The sequence below is a fragment of the Phyllostomus hastatus genome, unplaced genomic scaffold (assembly GCF_019186645.2).
Source record: "Phyllostomus hastatus isolate PE091 unplaced genomic scaffold, TTU_PhHast_1.1 phas_scaffold_385, whole genome shotgun sequence".
Classification (NCBI taxonomy): Eukaryota; Metazoa; Chordata; class Mammalia; order Chiroptera; family Phyllostomidae; genus Phyllostomus; species Phyllostomus hastatus.
In genome coordinates, this window is record NW_025334026.1 from 12,028,763 (window position 1) to 12,045,624 (window position 16,862).

The following is a 16,862-nucleotide window of genomic DNA, read 5'->3' on the forward strand; positions in this document are numbered from 1 at the left end:
GAACTGTAAAGCCATCTCACCATGGACTCAAGAGCTGACATGAGAAATGTTACCACCATCCTGCTCTCCGAAGACTCCTCATCCTCAACCGGCAGGCCAGACATTGCTACTTGGGCCATGATCCCTGTGTAAGAGAAGAAGAAAGTGAGTGTTTAGAAATCCTCAGTGTCCTGCTAAACATAACGTTATAGGTATGAGGTCCCCCACAGAGTGCTTTAATTAACACTGCATTAAGAGAAAAATTCGGCTCAAAAACCAAGTATTATTTGCCACCAACAGCTATCCTATAAATTAGAGCCTCTATCTCATAACTTTCCATTTAGGTTTTTTTTCTTTTAAGATTCTATGTATTTATTTCCAGACAGAGGAGAACGCAAAGAGAAAAAGAGGAAGAGAAACAACAGTGTGTGGGTGCCTCTCGCACAAACTAGGGACCTGGCCCACAAGCCAAGCATGTACCTTGACTGGGAACTGAACCAGTAACCAATTGGCAGGCCAGCGCTCAATCCACTGGAGCCAGGGATCCATTTAGTTTTATTTCCATAAAATTAGGCCAGCATCATCCCCCCAAATAAATGCCAGAACAAGTTAAAAGTTCTCCCAAGTAGAAGGAAGAAGTGATACACTTCACAACCTACAACAGTTTATCAAAAATCAGCATAGGAAACACATGCACAATTCCCTTTCTCCCATACACACAATGATTATAGAAACAGTACGTATAGTAAGCTGTGGCTGCATGAAGATAATTTCTTCTTTCTTACCAAAAAGGAAATGGTGCCCAGATTTGTGTGGCTCAGTTGACTGGGCACTGTCCTGCAAACCAAAAGGTTGCCGGTTCGATTCCAGCGTGGGCACGTGACTGGGTTGCAGGTTTGGTGCCCTGGCAGGGGCACATTCAAAAGAAAACCCATTGATGTTTCTGTCCCTCTCTTTCTCCCTCCCTCACCCTCTCTAAAAATAAAATAGTTTTTAAAAAGTAAAGGAAATGGGTTGAAGGACAAATGTCATCTAAGATTTCTTTGTAATACAGCATATTGCTCTCTTTAAAAAACACTTTCTGATACTTTGATATCAGCAAAAAGCCTCAGCTGAATTGCAAGCACTATAAAAATACAACATATAATCTTTGAATAGCAAGTGTTGGCAAGAATGTGGAAAAAATTGGAACCCTGTGCATTGCTGTTAGGAATGTAAAATGATGCACCCACTGTAGAAAACCATAGCAGTTTCTAAAAAAATTAAACAGAATTACCATGATACAGAAATCCCACTTCTGGGTGTATACCCAAAAGAACTAAAAGCAAGGATTCAAACAATATTTGTGCACCCACGTTCATACAATTATTCACAATAGCCAAAAGATGGGAACAACTCAAATGTCCATTGTCATATAAATGGATAAACAAAATGTGATGTATGAGGTTTGTCTGGAAAATACCCAGCTGTTATTAACATAATGAGAACAGTTTGTGCAACATCCATGTAAAGTGGCAGCCAAGGAGAGTGGACTGGAATACACATGTATGAACAATGACGACTTCACTGTACTAATCAGTGGGGGCAGTAGATGCCATTGAGTGAGCATGTGTACTGTGTGGCCATCGCATTCAAAATGACTGAGCAAAGCAGGGCATGGTGGTGCGTGCCTGTAGTCCCCACTATTGGGAGGCTGAGGCAGGAGGACCGCTTGAGTCCAGGAGTTCGGGGCTATAGTGTGCTATGCCGATCAAGTGTCCCCACTAAGTTCGGCATCAGTATGGTGACCTCCCAGGAGCAGGGGGCAACCAGGTTGCCTAAGGAGGGGTGAACTGGCCCAGGTAGGAAACAGAGCAAAAGTTAAAAGTCCCATGCTGATCAAGATGACTGAGCAAGTAGAGCAATGAATCTGCATCAAATTTTGCATCAAGCTTGAACATTGTTCCACAAAAACTATTCAGATGATTCAGAGGGCCACAGCTATGGGCAACTGGTGATGGGCAAGCCTCATTGTGACACTGAGCCCACTCATGCCTCACGCCTCAGGCAGAGTTTTTTGGCCAAACATCAAATCACCAAATCACCTATGTGACTTAGCTCCGCTACAGCCAAGATTTGACACCCTGAGATTTCTGGCTTTTCCCACAACTAAAATCACCTTTGAAAGGAAGCGATTTCAGAACTTTGATGAGATTCAGGATAATATGAAGGTGCAGCTGATGTATTCTGAGAACTGTGTGAGGTGCCCAAGGTGCCTACTTTGAAGGGGACTGAGGCATTATTGTCCTATGTACAATGTTTCTTTTATCTTCTTCAATATATGTTTCTATGTTTCATATTGCATGGCTGTATACTCTCTGGATAGACCTCATATGCATATACATACATATATACACAATGGAATTCAACATTAACACGAAATGAAATTCTGACATATATGCTATATGTGAACCTTAAAAATATTCTATAATAAGAAAATATTTTTCTAAGTAAAATAAGCCAGATACAAAAGGACAAATATTATATGACTCCACTCACATAAGACACCAAATTCATAGAGACAAAAAGTAGAATGGTAGTTGCCAAAAACTTAGGGGAGAGAATAACGGGGACTTATTGTTTAATGCATAGAGTTTTAATCTGGATGATGAAAAAGTTCCAGAGACAGGGGTGATGGTCACACAACGAGGAGAATGCACTAATGCCAAGGAACTATACATTTAAAAATGATTAAAATGATAAATTTTGTTACAAATATTTTCTCAAAATGTGAAAGCAAAAACGTCACATGAAAATACTCTTAAGGCAAAATCCAAAGCAAATTTCTAAAAACACTCATGCTAAAAAACTGTTTCCCATCAATCAGTGTGCTAAATTAGATGCCTGCTAAAAGTTATTTTTTTCTGCACTGACTGGAGTAGCTCAGTGGATTGAGCACTGGCCTGTGAACCACAGGGTCACTAGTTCAATTCCCAGTCAGGGCACATGCCTGGGTTGCTGGGCAGGTCCCCATTTTGAGGCACATGAGAGGCAACCACACATTGATGTTTCTCTCCCTCTCTTTCTCCCTTCCTCTCTCTCTAAAAATAAATAAATAAAATATTTTTTAAGTTATCTCTTAATTTTGCTTAATTAATTCCAGTTTTAGCTAGAGATCAAGTAATCAAATGAAAGGATGTCTAAAAAATTAAAGACTAAGTTTGAACGCAAATTCTAAAAACATATCTATGTATATAATTAATTTACTGAATATCTGGTATTCCTTAACTGAAGCCCCAATATCCCAGAGAACATATGAAAATTATTTTGGTTAAAAACGTACCTAGCCCTGGCTGATGTGGCTCAGTGGACTGAGTGCCAACCTGCAAACCGAAAGGTTGGCAGTTGTATTCCCAGTCAGGGCACATGCCTGGGTTGCAGGCCAGGTCACCAGGAGGGAGCGAGGGAGAGGCAACCACACAGTGATGTTTTTCTTCCTCTCCTTCTCCCTCCCTTCCCCTCTGTCTAAAATAAATAAATAAAATCTATAAAAACCAAAAAGTACCTAAATCTTTTCCCTACTATTAAATAGGATGAACTAGACTTCCGGCCAAGATGGAGGCATAGGTAGACACACTGTGTCTCCTTGCACAACCAAAATAAGGACAACAATTATTTAAAAAAAAAAAAACAAAAACCTGTACTGACAGAAAATTAAACTGTATGGAATCTCGACAACCAAGGAGTTAAAGTAGACACATTCATCCAGACTGGTAGGAGGGGAGGAGTTGGGCAGTGGTGAGGAGAGTGCTCCCAGCAAAGCCAAGGCTGGCGGACCCTGGCAGGCAAGGCGGAGGATTGTGGAGAAACATGAACCACAAGGCGGCTGGCTGACTGGGTGGTCCCACGTTAGTGTGCAGATAAACCAGGTGAAACTGGGAGCGAGACAGACTGCACAACCAAGGGTCCCAGGTCAGGGGAATAAAACCTCAAAACACCAACTGAAAACACCGATGTGGGTTGAGGTGCCAGGACAGATTCCCAGCCTCACAAGAGAGTTCGTTCGAGAGACCCACAGGGTTCTAGAATGTAAACAAGCCCACCCACCCGAGAATCAGCACCAGAAGGGCCCAGGTTCCTTGCAGGAAGAGGGGAAAGTGACTAAAATTCAACAGAGAGTAGAGCAAGCGCCACTGTTCCCTCTTAGACCCCTCCCCCACATACAGCATCACAACCCAGCAACTGGGTTGACACACCCTGATGAATACCTAAGGCTCTTCCCCTCACTACATAACAGGTGTGTCAAGACAATAAAAAAAAAAGAAAAGAAAAGAAAAAAGAAAAGAAAAAAACCCTGGTCCAAACAAAAGAACAGATCAAACCTCCAGAAAAAATGTAACTCAGTGCTGAAGGATAGCAAACCAATCAAATGCATACTTCAAAACACTGGTAATCAGGATGCTCACAGAATTGGTTTAATTTGGTCAAAAATCAGATGAAAAAAATGAAGGCTACGCTACATGAAATAAAGGAAAATGTACAGGGAACCAATAATGATGGGAAGGAAACTGGGACTCAAATCAATGGAGTGGACCAGAAGGAGAAAGAAACATCCAATCAGAAAAGAATGAAGAAACAAGAATTCAAAAACAATGAGGAGAGGCTGAGGAACCTCCAGGACATCTTTAAATCTTCCAACATCCAAATTATAGGGGTACCAGAAGGGGAAGAGGAAGAGCAACAAGTGGAAAAGATATTTGAACAAATAATAAAGGAGAACTTCCCCAGTCTGGCAAAGGAATTAGACTTCCAGGAAGTGCAGGAAGCTCAGAGAGTCCCAAAGAAGTTGGACCCAAGGAGGAACATACCAAGGCACATCATAATTACATTACCCAAGATTAAAATGAAGGGCAGAATCCTAGAAGCAGCAAGAGTCAAGGAGGCAGTTACCTACACAGGAGTTCCCATCAGACTGTCAGTTGATTTCTCAAAAGAGACCTTACAGGCAAGAAGGGGATGGAAAGAAGTACTCCAAGTCATGGAAGGCAAGGACCTACATCTAAGATTGCTCTATCCAGCAAAGCTTTAATTTAGAATGGAAGGGCAGATAAAGTGCTTCTCAGATAAGGTCAAGTTAAAGGAGTTCATCATCACCAAGCCCTTATTATATGAAATGTTAAAGGGACCTATCTAAGAAAAAGATAAAAACATGTACAGTAAAATGACAGCAAACTCACAATTATTAACAATCACACCTAAAACAAAAACAAATACAAACCAAGCAAACAACTAGAACAGGAAGAGAACCACAGAAATGGAGATCACATGGAGGATTATCAACAGGGGAGTGGGAGGAGCAGAGAGGGGGAAAAGGTACAGAGAATAAGTAGCACGGATGATAGACAGAAAATAGACAGGTAAGAATAGTATGGGAAATGTAGAAGCTAAAAAACTTATGACACATGGACATGAACTAAAGGGGGGGAATGTGGGTGGGAGGTGGTGTGCAGGGTAGAGGGGTTTAAAGGGGGAAAATGGGACAACTGTAATAGCATAATCAATAAAATATATTTTAAAAATAAGATGTTCTACTGTTACTAAAAACTTGCCTCTAAAAATAATTTTTTTAAATCTTGAAAAAAATTAAAACTATGAACTATCTTCCATCTGTTACCATGTAAATTAACTGCTAGACTAGATTTAGGCATCAACAAATAATAAAGTATACATAACTGAGGAAATAAAAGTTGATTAATAAAAAATGGTAATAAAACCAACTGACACTTATCACCACATATCTATGAACAAATAGAGGTAATTTTGTTTCTCAAAACAAGATCTCTATTCTGAATGGAGACAGCATCAGGAAAAGCATCAAGCAAGAAAGTAATTAAATCAGAAAAAGTTTTCCCTAATTCTTTTCTCTTGGATAAATAAATTTATATTAAAATGTAGCTCAGTCAAAATGGACAACTGCATATTCCTGTTCCATAATCAAAATGTTGGCTTAGAATGCTGTCATTATTTCTGAAAGTTCGTATTTCTTAATGATCTCATTTTCCTTTTAATTCTCCCACAAAAGTGTTCTCAATTTACAAATGCAGTGACTTATCAAGGTCATAAATCCACTCTCAGAGCCGGAACATAACACTAGGGCAATTTTACACCTATGTTCACTTCTCACTTTAAAATGTCATAAATCTGATATGATGTCATTCACACTTAATGTTAAGAAACAGGAGACAGCTGCCACACCAATAGTCCCACAGGGGTGCCACAAGCAATGAGAGGTCCTATCTCATTAGCAGAACTTTTCAGGAAGCATCTTCAAAGGCAAGAACCTTGAGGTCACCAAGTTCACTCAGGCTTGACAGAAAACAGCACATTCTGTTTGGGGGCTTTCTGCTCTGCAGAAATGGGTGAGTTTGGATCACAACAGCAAATTCGCTGAACTGCTCTTTGCCAGTCCCAAGAGATTATTTGTTATTTCCCTTTAGTCAAGACTATTCATAAAACATTTTCCCCATGCCCATCATTCACTGACTGCTGCCTCTCTCTCTTCGCCCTTTCCCAAAAAGAAAATACTGCATCACACAGTGGCGATAACCAACACCAGAGGACATACCAGGCCAGTGATGTAAGCTTCTGAGGCATGAGGAACTGGTCCTCACAGAACCAGCCACCAAGAAAGCCAGTTGTGGGTTAACCAGACTACTAACAAAATCTGCAACTCCAATGGGTGGCACCCAGGCTCCCTTTCTATGAACAGAGAAGCAAGATTAAATCAGCCATTTACTGTGAAAGTTCCTGACCTTTCATGAGCGTCCTCATGTTCAAATGAGTTGGATAGACAAAAAAGAAACATCTAGTCACTATTCTCCCGTGAGAGACCATGAAACAAAAAATTTAAAGGAACTAGAATGGGATATTTAGCTCTGCACTCGTAAGTAATGCAAGTAAGCATGATTTGTACCTCTGAACTTCACCAGTTATAGTTCTTTGGAACAAAAGGGAAAATGACCAAAATGATCATGTACTCCATAAAACATTAAATACAAAAAGGATGACTTGACCTCCTGAAATCTTTTTAAACAGAAATGGAAGAACAATTGAACTGAGACAATTCACATGTTGAAGCCAATGTTAGTTAGATAAGAAAACAACTTTGGTTTCTGCATTTGTAACATAATGTACTTGCTTCCCCCACTGTGATTGATGCTGCCTTGGGAGAGGAGTGGTGTGGGGAGAAAAGGTGATCTCTCTTTATAAGGAAGAAGGTAATCATCCAAGGCACAAAATCAGTAGTCAAGGACCAGCAGGAAGGGCGTCCCTCTATGTGTGTGCTATCCCACATGGTAGCCAATAGCCACATGTAGCTATTTAGACTTAAATTAATTAAGATTAAATAGAATTTAAAATTCCGTTCCTCAGAAGCACTGGTATGCTTCAAGTGCTCAGCAGCCACATGTGCCTAGTGGTTACTATATTGAAGTTCACAGACAAAGAGCATTTTCATGATCACAAAAACTTTTGGACTGCTATAGAGATTAATCTGTGTTGAATAAATTCTCATGCCCCCTTGAACCACCATGGTGGTAGTTATAGTAGAAGAATGAGTTAACCGAGGGAAAAGAGAACTTAAGGGAACACGAGCCAGTATACAAAGGTCCATCCAAACTCCACATGAGCATTCTTCACTGCCAATCTCCAAAGATTACTGGCACAAGGGTGTCCATATGGAAGCGGGTAGTAAGGTAGATTCACTGAGAAAAGGAACATAGAAATACAGTCTTGTGATAAGCTAAGGTTAACATGCATGTGAGACATCAGAGACACAGATTCTTAGGATAAATTAATAAAATTCCTAAGAGCCTAACCCACAACGGGTGCAGTGACCTTCCCTCAATGATCAACTGACACCAAAATGGAACCACACCATTTTCTTAACATCCTCATATGTAAGTTAGCTTTTGCTTTTTTATTTCCACATTTTATAATTCTTAATACTGAAATATGAAATAAATAGCATGAACATCATTATAAATCTTCATACATAATGCCAAAATTTTTAATAGCTACCAGAAAAGTTTATATATACTAAATTCAGTCTCACTAATATTTTGGATCTATGACCTAATCACTATGAATACCTCATTACACTAAAATTGTTTAATTTCTCTGCTTACTACAGAAACACTTTTCATAGTTTTTGTATTTCTTCTTGGGTGACTCATCATGTAAGCCATTCCTAAACTAATGTCTGATAACTACATATTTGCATAAATGGCCAAAAATTTTCTATTCCAGTCTGTTCTTTTAATTCTGGTAATCATTATGTAGATGCAGGTTCTTAATTATTCAGCTCTTCTATTATGTTTATTTTAATTCTGTATTTGGAAATGCAATATTTTTGTCTCAATTTTTCATTTAACCACATTTATGTCATTCTTTGCTCATTCTCTCTTGTATCTTAGACTTTTCTTCTGCTTGAAGTTAAATCCCTTAGAATGCTCTTTCTTACGGCAAACTGTTATTTACGAAAATTTCCCTTATTTTCAAAGATATTTTCATTGAAATAGAAATCTAGGTTGACAATTACTTTTAAGATTCTATCCAGTCAGAATGGCCATCATAAACAAAGCAACAAACAAGTGTTGGAAAGGTTGTGGAGAAAAGGGGACCCTAGTGCACTGTTGGTGGGACTGCAGACTGGTACAACCACTATGGAAAGCAGTATGGAACTTCCTCAGAAAACTAAAAATGGATCTGCCTTTTGACCCAGCAATTCCACTGCTGGAACTATATCCTAAGAACCCTAAAACACCAATACAAAAGAACCTTTGCACCCCAATGTTCATAGCAGCACAATTTACAATAGCTAAGTGCTGGAAGCAACCTACATGCCCATCAGTAAATGAATGGATCAAAAAACTACTGGTACATTTACACAATGGAATTCTATGCAGCAAAAAGAAAGAAGGAGCTCATACCCTTTGCAACAACATGGATGGAGCTGGAAAGCATTATGCTAAACGAAGTAAGTCAGGCAGTGAAAGACAAATACCATATGATCTCACCTTTAACAGGAACCTAAACAACAAAACAAAGAAACAAGCAAAATATAACCAAAGATACTGAAATAGAGGACAGGCTGACAGTGACCAGAGGGGAGAGAGGAGGGAATTTCAGGGGAGAATGGGAAGGGTTTACAGGAACAAATTTAAAGGACACATGGACAAAAACTAGGGGGAGGGTGGTAATGGGACAGAGGTGGGGAGGGATGGGTGGGTGGGCTGGAATGGGAGTAAAAGGGAGAAAACTGTACTTGAACAATGATTAAAATAAAATTTTAAAAAATCTCACAAACCAAAAAAAATTTTTATTTATTATGTTTAGAGAGAGGGGAAGGGAGGCAGAGAGGGAGAGAGACATCAATAGGTTGCCTCGGGTTTCCTCTCACACGAAGCCCCCCACCAGGGACCTGGCCCACAATGCAGGCTTGTGTCCTAATCAGGAACCAAACAGACAGGGTATCTTTTGGACTGCGGAAACAATGCCCAAGCCACTGAGCCACACCAGTCACGGTTACAAGTAGTTTCTTTCAGCACACGGAGGTTATTCCATTATCTTTGGCTTCCACTGTTGCTATTCAGAACTCATCTATAGTATACTTTGAAGGTAATCGCCACTCCCCCACCCTTGTTTTTAAAGATGTTTTCTTTGTCTTGGTTTTCTAGTTTCATTGTGTGTCTAGTTACAAATTTCTTTTTATCCAGTATGTCTGTCATTCTCTGGGCTTCTTGACTAAGTATTACTAACATTCAGTTGTGGCAAATTCTCAAGGATTGACTCTTCAGGTACTATCTCGCCCCCTTTTCTATCTCCTATCCTACTGAGACTCAGATTACCTCCATGTTAGTCCTTAAATCTCTTTCCCTCTTGTACAGTCTTCTCTCAGAACTAAACTCTACCTTATCTTCTAACTTATCTTCTAGGTCACTAATTCTTCACCTCTGTTTATTCTGTTATTAAAACCACCTACCGAACTTTTACTCCGTTTATAACTTCCATTTCTAGAATTTCTATTTGTTGCTATGTCACATTTTATCATTTCCTACTCCTTGAAGAATTTCTAGCTTGACAAATTTCTTTAAACATAATAGGGATAATTGTTTCATAGTCTCTAATAACTTAAAAATCTCAAGTTTTATAGGTATATTTCTGTTGTTTCAGGTGGTTCTTGCTCATACTCATGGTACTCGATCCCATGTATTTCTGATTATATCCTGACAACTTTACATTAATAAATTATTTTAAATTTGAGGCCCACCATGAAGGTAGTTTCCTCCAGGTACTGGAAATACTACCTGCCTGGGATCACCATAATCCCAGTTCAAGGCTTCAGGCTCCTTGGACTACCAAGAAGATGTTAACCCAGACCGGCGCAAATAGGGATATAAGCTGGTTTACTTCTCAGGTGTCTTTTTTGCACCTCCAGCTTAATGAGAAGAGTCTCCAATATAACCCCTGAATTTTGTGCAGGTTTTCAACTTTGATTTCTTTCTTTTTTCTTTTTTTAAATAGTGTGCTATTTTGTCATTAACCAGAACATGTTATTTTTATTTATTTGTTTGTTTTAGAGAGAGAGAAACATCAATTTGTTATTCCATTTACTCATTCATTGGTTGATTCTTGTATGTACCCTGACCAGGGATCAAACCCACAACCTTGGCTTATTGGGATGATGCTCTAACCAACTGAGCCATCCAGGCAGGGCTGAACTTTGATTCCTGTCCTGAGCCTCTCACCTCACAAGGTCTGCAAACCTCAAGTCAATTTGGTGATACTAGCAAACGCCCACAGGGCAAAGGTAATACTGAATTCTCATATCGGAGTTCCCATTTTCTTTTTAATATTAGCCTTTTCACATTACCCCTCCAAATTCCTCTCTACCTTATCAACTTTTTGGTATTTTTACCAACATTTGGCTTTATCATTTTATAACATTCTTCTGAGTTCCACCAACTCCAGGAACCACACCTTATAATGGCCTTCATTCTCAAGAACAAGGTATGAATTAGCCAGGTTATGAGGCTACAAATTCTCAATTCAAGCCATCTCAGGTAAAGAAGGGAATTTTTATTTTTATTTTTAAGTATTCAGTCTAAAGGTTGCACTGACTCTACTACACACAGCTAACCCTATCCCTACTCCCTCCCTGAGGGCCTGCCTCACTTGAGCAGATGAGATGGGTTTCTGCCCAAAAACAGAGGCAACAGCCACAAACATCTTCAAGTTGACCGCACACCTGTACTGTAACCCCAGACACAACAGACTATTGTATCTTCCTCCTACTCTCTGCACAAAAGTTTTAGGAGTTTGTGTCACAAGCTTACTATAACCAAGCCTACTGTAGCAAGAACCACATGAAATAGGAACACAGGCAGCTACTCACAAGGCAAAACAGGACCCTCAGTGGAGAAAGGCATGAGAAAAGCACGCCAGGAACACAAACTACATCAGGTACCTGAGTTGTCTTCTTTCAATTTCCTTCATCCTTCCATTATGAGTTTTTATCTTTTGTGTCCCTAATTTGATTTTAATCCTCCTTTATGAGTTTCAAAAATGAACTATTTGGCCTGTCTCTGTTTCATTTCCTTACCTTTTATCCTTGTCAGCTATTGTTTCATAGATACCTGCATGGCCTTCTTTTATCTTTCTCAAAACAGACTCCAGCCACTCTTTAAAACCTTCTTGTGTTTCTGGTTGGAGATCCATTCCAGGGATTAGGCTTCACTGTGTCCTTACTGATCTGTTCTACCTAAATATATGCCAATCATTAATTGCACATAATTTTTTCATTTGCCCATATTTCTGCCTTGAATTTACTGATCCTTGCTGTTAATACTGAACAGCAGAATAACAAAAATTAACGTGAGCCAAAGAGCTCTTGAAGATTTTCACACAAACATTCTTAACAAAAAAAAGTGGTGTTGTTCTGAATATTTTTTATTATGTCAATCTCTAAAATATTACTAAATTTTCAACACACATCTGCTTCAAATTAAGTTAGAGGTCAGACTGGTAAGTGAGGAAGGTACCATAACCCTGATCTGGTTTTCTATTACATTCATACCTTTTCTTCCTTGTGCTATTATGTTGTTCTCAACAAACATGTTCCCATTTCAAACTTACAATGGATAATCTAATCAAGAAGAAAATGTAAGATATTTTAGTGCAACCATTTTGTTGTATTATTTTATAAATAAGCCCAGCCTAGAAAGATTAGCTATCTTACTAAGGTCACCCAGTTAATTTTATAAAAAAAGGACTAGAATCCATATCTCCAAATCCCAAATTAACTCTTTCACGTACAATAATAACGAAAGACAGGTTAAAAAAAAAACCCAAGGTAAATAATTATATAGTACTTAGACTGTAACACTAGGTAATCTTTATTAGGCAGTAAATTAACTGTCCCTCATTGCAAACAAACTGAAACAAAAAATCTTTTTTATTCATGACACAAAAATCATGGATGAGTTGAGGAGTACCTGATTTATATCCACATCAGTCATGTTCTACAAAGAAAATAAAGGATTTGGCTCAAAGATAAACATGTGAATGTGTTACAGAACAACTGTCTAATGAACATGTAACTTACAGCACAAAACATTGCTGACAGGCACAAGCAGACAAACTTCTCTCCTTTAACAGATAAACAGTGTGAGAGTTGGGTTTAAATGACAGTTTGAGCACTGGATGGTGTAGCTCAGTGGATGGAGAGCAGGCTGTGAACAAAAGGGTTGCTGGTTTGATTCCCAGTCAGGGAATCACATGCCTGAGTTACAGGCCAGGTCCCCAGTGAGGGCCACATGAGAAGCAACCACACGCTGATGTTTTCTCTCCCTCTCTTTCTCCCTCCCTTCCTCTCTCTCTAAAAATAAATAAACAAAAATAAAAAAAATAATAATAATAACAGTTTGACTTAGTAACACAAAATTGAAGATTACAGATTCACCCTCAGCTAGAAGGAAATGAATCTGAATTGACCAAGGCACCAGGACCATTATTTTATTTTCTTCAGAAAAACTTATTTTCACAATTTTTTGCAGAGTGCTAAAATTATGTTATTTTTCCTTACAATCTACCCTGTATGTACATTTACAAAAGTATGATGAAAAAAACTTCAAGATTGCAAAAATCACTATGTATGGTACCAGGTGGGTACTGAAAATATTGGAACACTTTGAAAGCATATGAACATTTAACTACCTGAAACTAATACAAAATAATACTGAATGTAAACTGTAATTAAAACATTTTTAATTAAAAAGTAAAAATAAAAAACAAAGATTTCAAAAATCTGTAACTTTTCCTAACTCAATGTTTTGTACTACAGCTATCAGCACTAAACTCCAGATACTTGGATCAACTAAAACTGAGAAAATCTTTAAAATAAGCTAAAATACCTATCACTAGGATATTACTCATCAAAGGCTACAGAGTTTAAGAAAAGTAATGGTATTCAATTCTATAATTATTTGACAGGCTTAAGGCGGGGAGGAGGATACTTTTAACAGGAAAATCTTCCATCCAAACTTAAGTTTTTGACCTTTACTCCAAAAACTGCAGTGTGACTTTCCTCTGCTGTGGATGGTCTTTCTCTAGACCAGATTTTAAAACAAGCTATCTCTGCCTTGTTTTTTCAGTCTTCCAGTTGTGTCCACTGTTTGAGACCTAGTCTCAGGTTATTTTGTGTATATGAAGTAAAACTCAAATTTACCAATTCATTTTATTAAAAGCTAGTAAAACAAAGTTTCAACAAAATTAATGACTACAGGCTCCAGCATAGTCTTAAATACTCGTATATACACTAAGAGAAACATCTTCAGTGAGAAGTATAATGTAACCTCAAGTATCATCTAATTCTAAAGGAAGTGAAATCTCAAACTTTTAAAAAAAATCTACTTATAAAATAATTTCTTCAAAATTAGTACTAAGAATAAGTTACAATTCATCATCTATATTGTTACAAACTGTCCTATGATGATGCCTAAAATAAATGAAAAGGGTCTCACACTTGCATCAGCTGACTTCATCCTAAATAAGACTCAGTCGCATTAATATTATCTATATTATCATGCAATACTACATTATGGCAATCTTTTAAGAGTCGTCTTTCTACCTCTGAAATTAATCATACTTAAATAACTCCATGTTCAACCTATAATTACTGCATACCAAAAGCTAATCTGTTTTTCAGAAGAGGAAACTTACCCCTAAAATGTCAGTATACATTTAGTATAATCGGTTCAGATTTTGACACAGAATTTACAATTGTCGTAAATTTTTCAACACACTACCATTTGTTCTAATTATGTCCAATTAGTAGCTACCTCAGAAAATGTGTTCAAGGTAAGTCACTGACCATACTAATCTGTCTTCTGAATGATACCAAAGAAATTAACTTAGTATCTTGGTGTGTTTATTTGGTGTGTTTATTTATAAGAGTGGCATCTACCTGACACAATTTACAAAGCACACCTTTTTTCCCCACACAAAAACATTTGGTAAATTGGACATACAGTGTAAATTGCCCAAGACTACAAAATTATTAAATAGTATCTAATCCAGATCTGACTGTTCTTAATTCCCCATGTTCCTTCAAACCACATCACGCACTGTAAAATTTAATCTAATTCTTAACAGTTTCATATTCAAATCTCAGAAAACCATCACCATTTCAGGACTTAGACAACAACTATAATGGAATTGTTAAGTCTGTACATTATCCTAAAAATTAAAAAAAAAGAATACCCAGCCTCAGAGATTCCTTGATTCTAGAAAAAGGTATTTTCATTATCCCAAAGTATCACCACACAAAATACTCACCAACAAAGGAAAACAAGGCACACACCATCTTAACCAGGTGATCAAAGTTAACACCGGTCCCAGGACAAACATCGTGTCCAACCCAACAGAACACAATGAGAACACTGTGATATTCCTAACCAAAATGCATTGGACAAACCCAAGTTTATAAAATGACTGCCCTATAGTCTTCAAGTAAGTCAAGGGCATGAAACTCAAAGACTGAGGAACTGTTATAAAGTGAAGTATTATCAGACAAGACAACTGGGTGAAAATGTAATCCTGGATTAGACCCTTGTGCTATAAAGTGACATTTAGCAAAACTGAATGGGGTTTCTGTGTGGGGAATTTTGTTTGTTCTTGAAACTACAGTTGATCCTTTAGCAACACGGGGTTTGAAGTGCACAAGTCCACTTATACAAAAAAACTTTTTAAAGATTTATTGATTTTTAGAGAAAGAGGAATGGAAGGAGAAAGGGAGAGAAACTTTGAAAAGTGAGGGAAGAAACACTGATCGGTTGGCTGCCTCCACATGCCCCAAACCGGGTACCTGGCCTACAACCCAGGCATGTGCCCTGACCAGGAATTTAACTAGTGACCTTTCGTTTTGTGGGACAACACCCAACCCACTGAGCCACACTGGCCAGGGCCGTATTTTTTTTTCAATAAATTCGTACAATACTGTAAACGTATGTTATCTTCTTTATGATCTTCTTAACATTTCCTTTTCTCTAGCTTACTTTATAATAATACAGTATATAACAAACAAAATGTGAGTTAATTGACTATGTTATCAGTAACGCTTCCATTCAACAGTAGGCTATCTGTAGTTAAGTTTTGGTAGGGAGTCGAAAGTTATAAGCAGATTTTCAACTGCCAATATCAACACACCCCTAACCTCCATGTGACACAAGGGTCAACTGTATTTTGTGAGATTAAAAGTGTGTCAAAATTAGCCCTGGCTGTGTAGTTCAGGTGGTTCGACCCTCATCAGGATATGTCAGGGTTGCAGGTTCAACATGCAGTCAGGGGACATACAAGAAGCAACCAAGGAAGGCACAGAGACGTAGAACAACAAAGCAATGTGTTGTTTTTTTTTTCTCTCTGTCCCTCCTCCCCCTTCCTCTTTCTCTCTAAAATCAGTAACTTTTTAAAATAAGTGTTTCACATTAATTTTGAAAGCAAATTAAAATTTCTTCTACTTTTGTCTTATTTCTTTTTCTGCTTCTGCTGTCAACAAGTGTTCTGAATATCAGAACTGGGAGAAGAACTAAGGACAGTAAAAAGTAAACTATTGATTACAATTCTAGCTAAAAAAAAAAACAAACCCTAGAAATGAGCTATTTTTTGTCTTGGTTTTTTTTTTTGTTTTGCATTTTAAGAAGGGAATGATTGGAAATTCATACAGGTAAATACATCCAAAAGTATAAACGATCTAAAGGATATTAAATAAAACTCAACAGACTATACATCAACCAGTAAATTAGGTCATTCAATTTGGAAAGTATTTGTTATTGACTATAAGCCGAGTTGGGGGGGAACCAGGGGGGGAGATCCCTCTCATCCCACCACTAACACAAAGACTTGCACACAATAAGCACTCAGGACACAAATGCTGAATTCCAGAATAAATTCTAGGCTCCAGGTTGATCCTCCCCATGCCAACACTAGAATTTAGTCCCAGTGCCACCAAACAGATTAGATTGTCTATGGTCATACCACCCCAAAAGAGCCCGATCTCGTCTGATCTCGGAAAATAGATCAGATCACAGGCTATAACACAGAAATCACGCCCTGGCTGGTGAGGCTCAGTGGACTGAGTGGTGACCTGCAAATCGAAGGGTTGCCACTTTGATCCCCAGTCAGGGCACATGCCTGAGTTGTGGGCCAGGTCCTTAGCAGGGTGCGTGTGAGAGGCAACCACACATTCATGTTTCTCTCCCTCTTTCTCCTTCCCTTCCCCTCTCTCTAGAAACAAATTTTAAAAATCTTTATGTTAAAAGAAAAAAGAAGTCATAATTTGACCCCAG

At 38.2% G+C, this 16,862-nt stretch overlaps 1 protein-coding gene across 9 annotated transcripts in view; it reads right to left on the reverse strand.

Moving 5' to 3' along the window:
- Window positions 1–16,862, reverse strand: part of LOC123806256 (general transcription factor II-I) — a 113,939-nt gene that overhangs the window by 84,001 nt on the left and 13,076 nt on the right. For all 9 annotated transcript variants that reach the window (XM_045819281.1, XM_045819284.1, XM_045819283.1 and 6 more), the window contains exon 2: window positions 21–124. In XM_045819281.1, coding sequence (XP_045675237.1) covers window positions 21–124 — 104 coding nt within the window. The remainder of the gene's footprint in view (window positions 1–20; window positions 125–16,862) is intronic.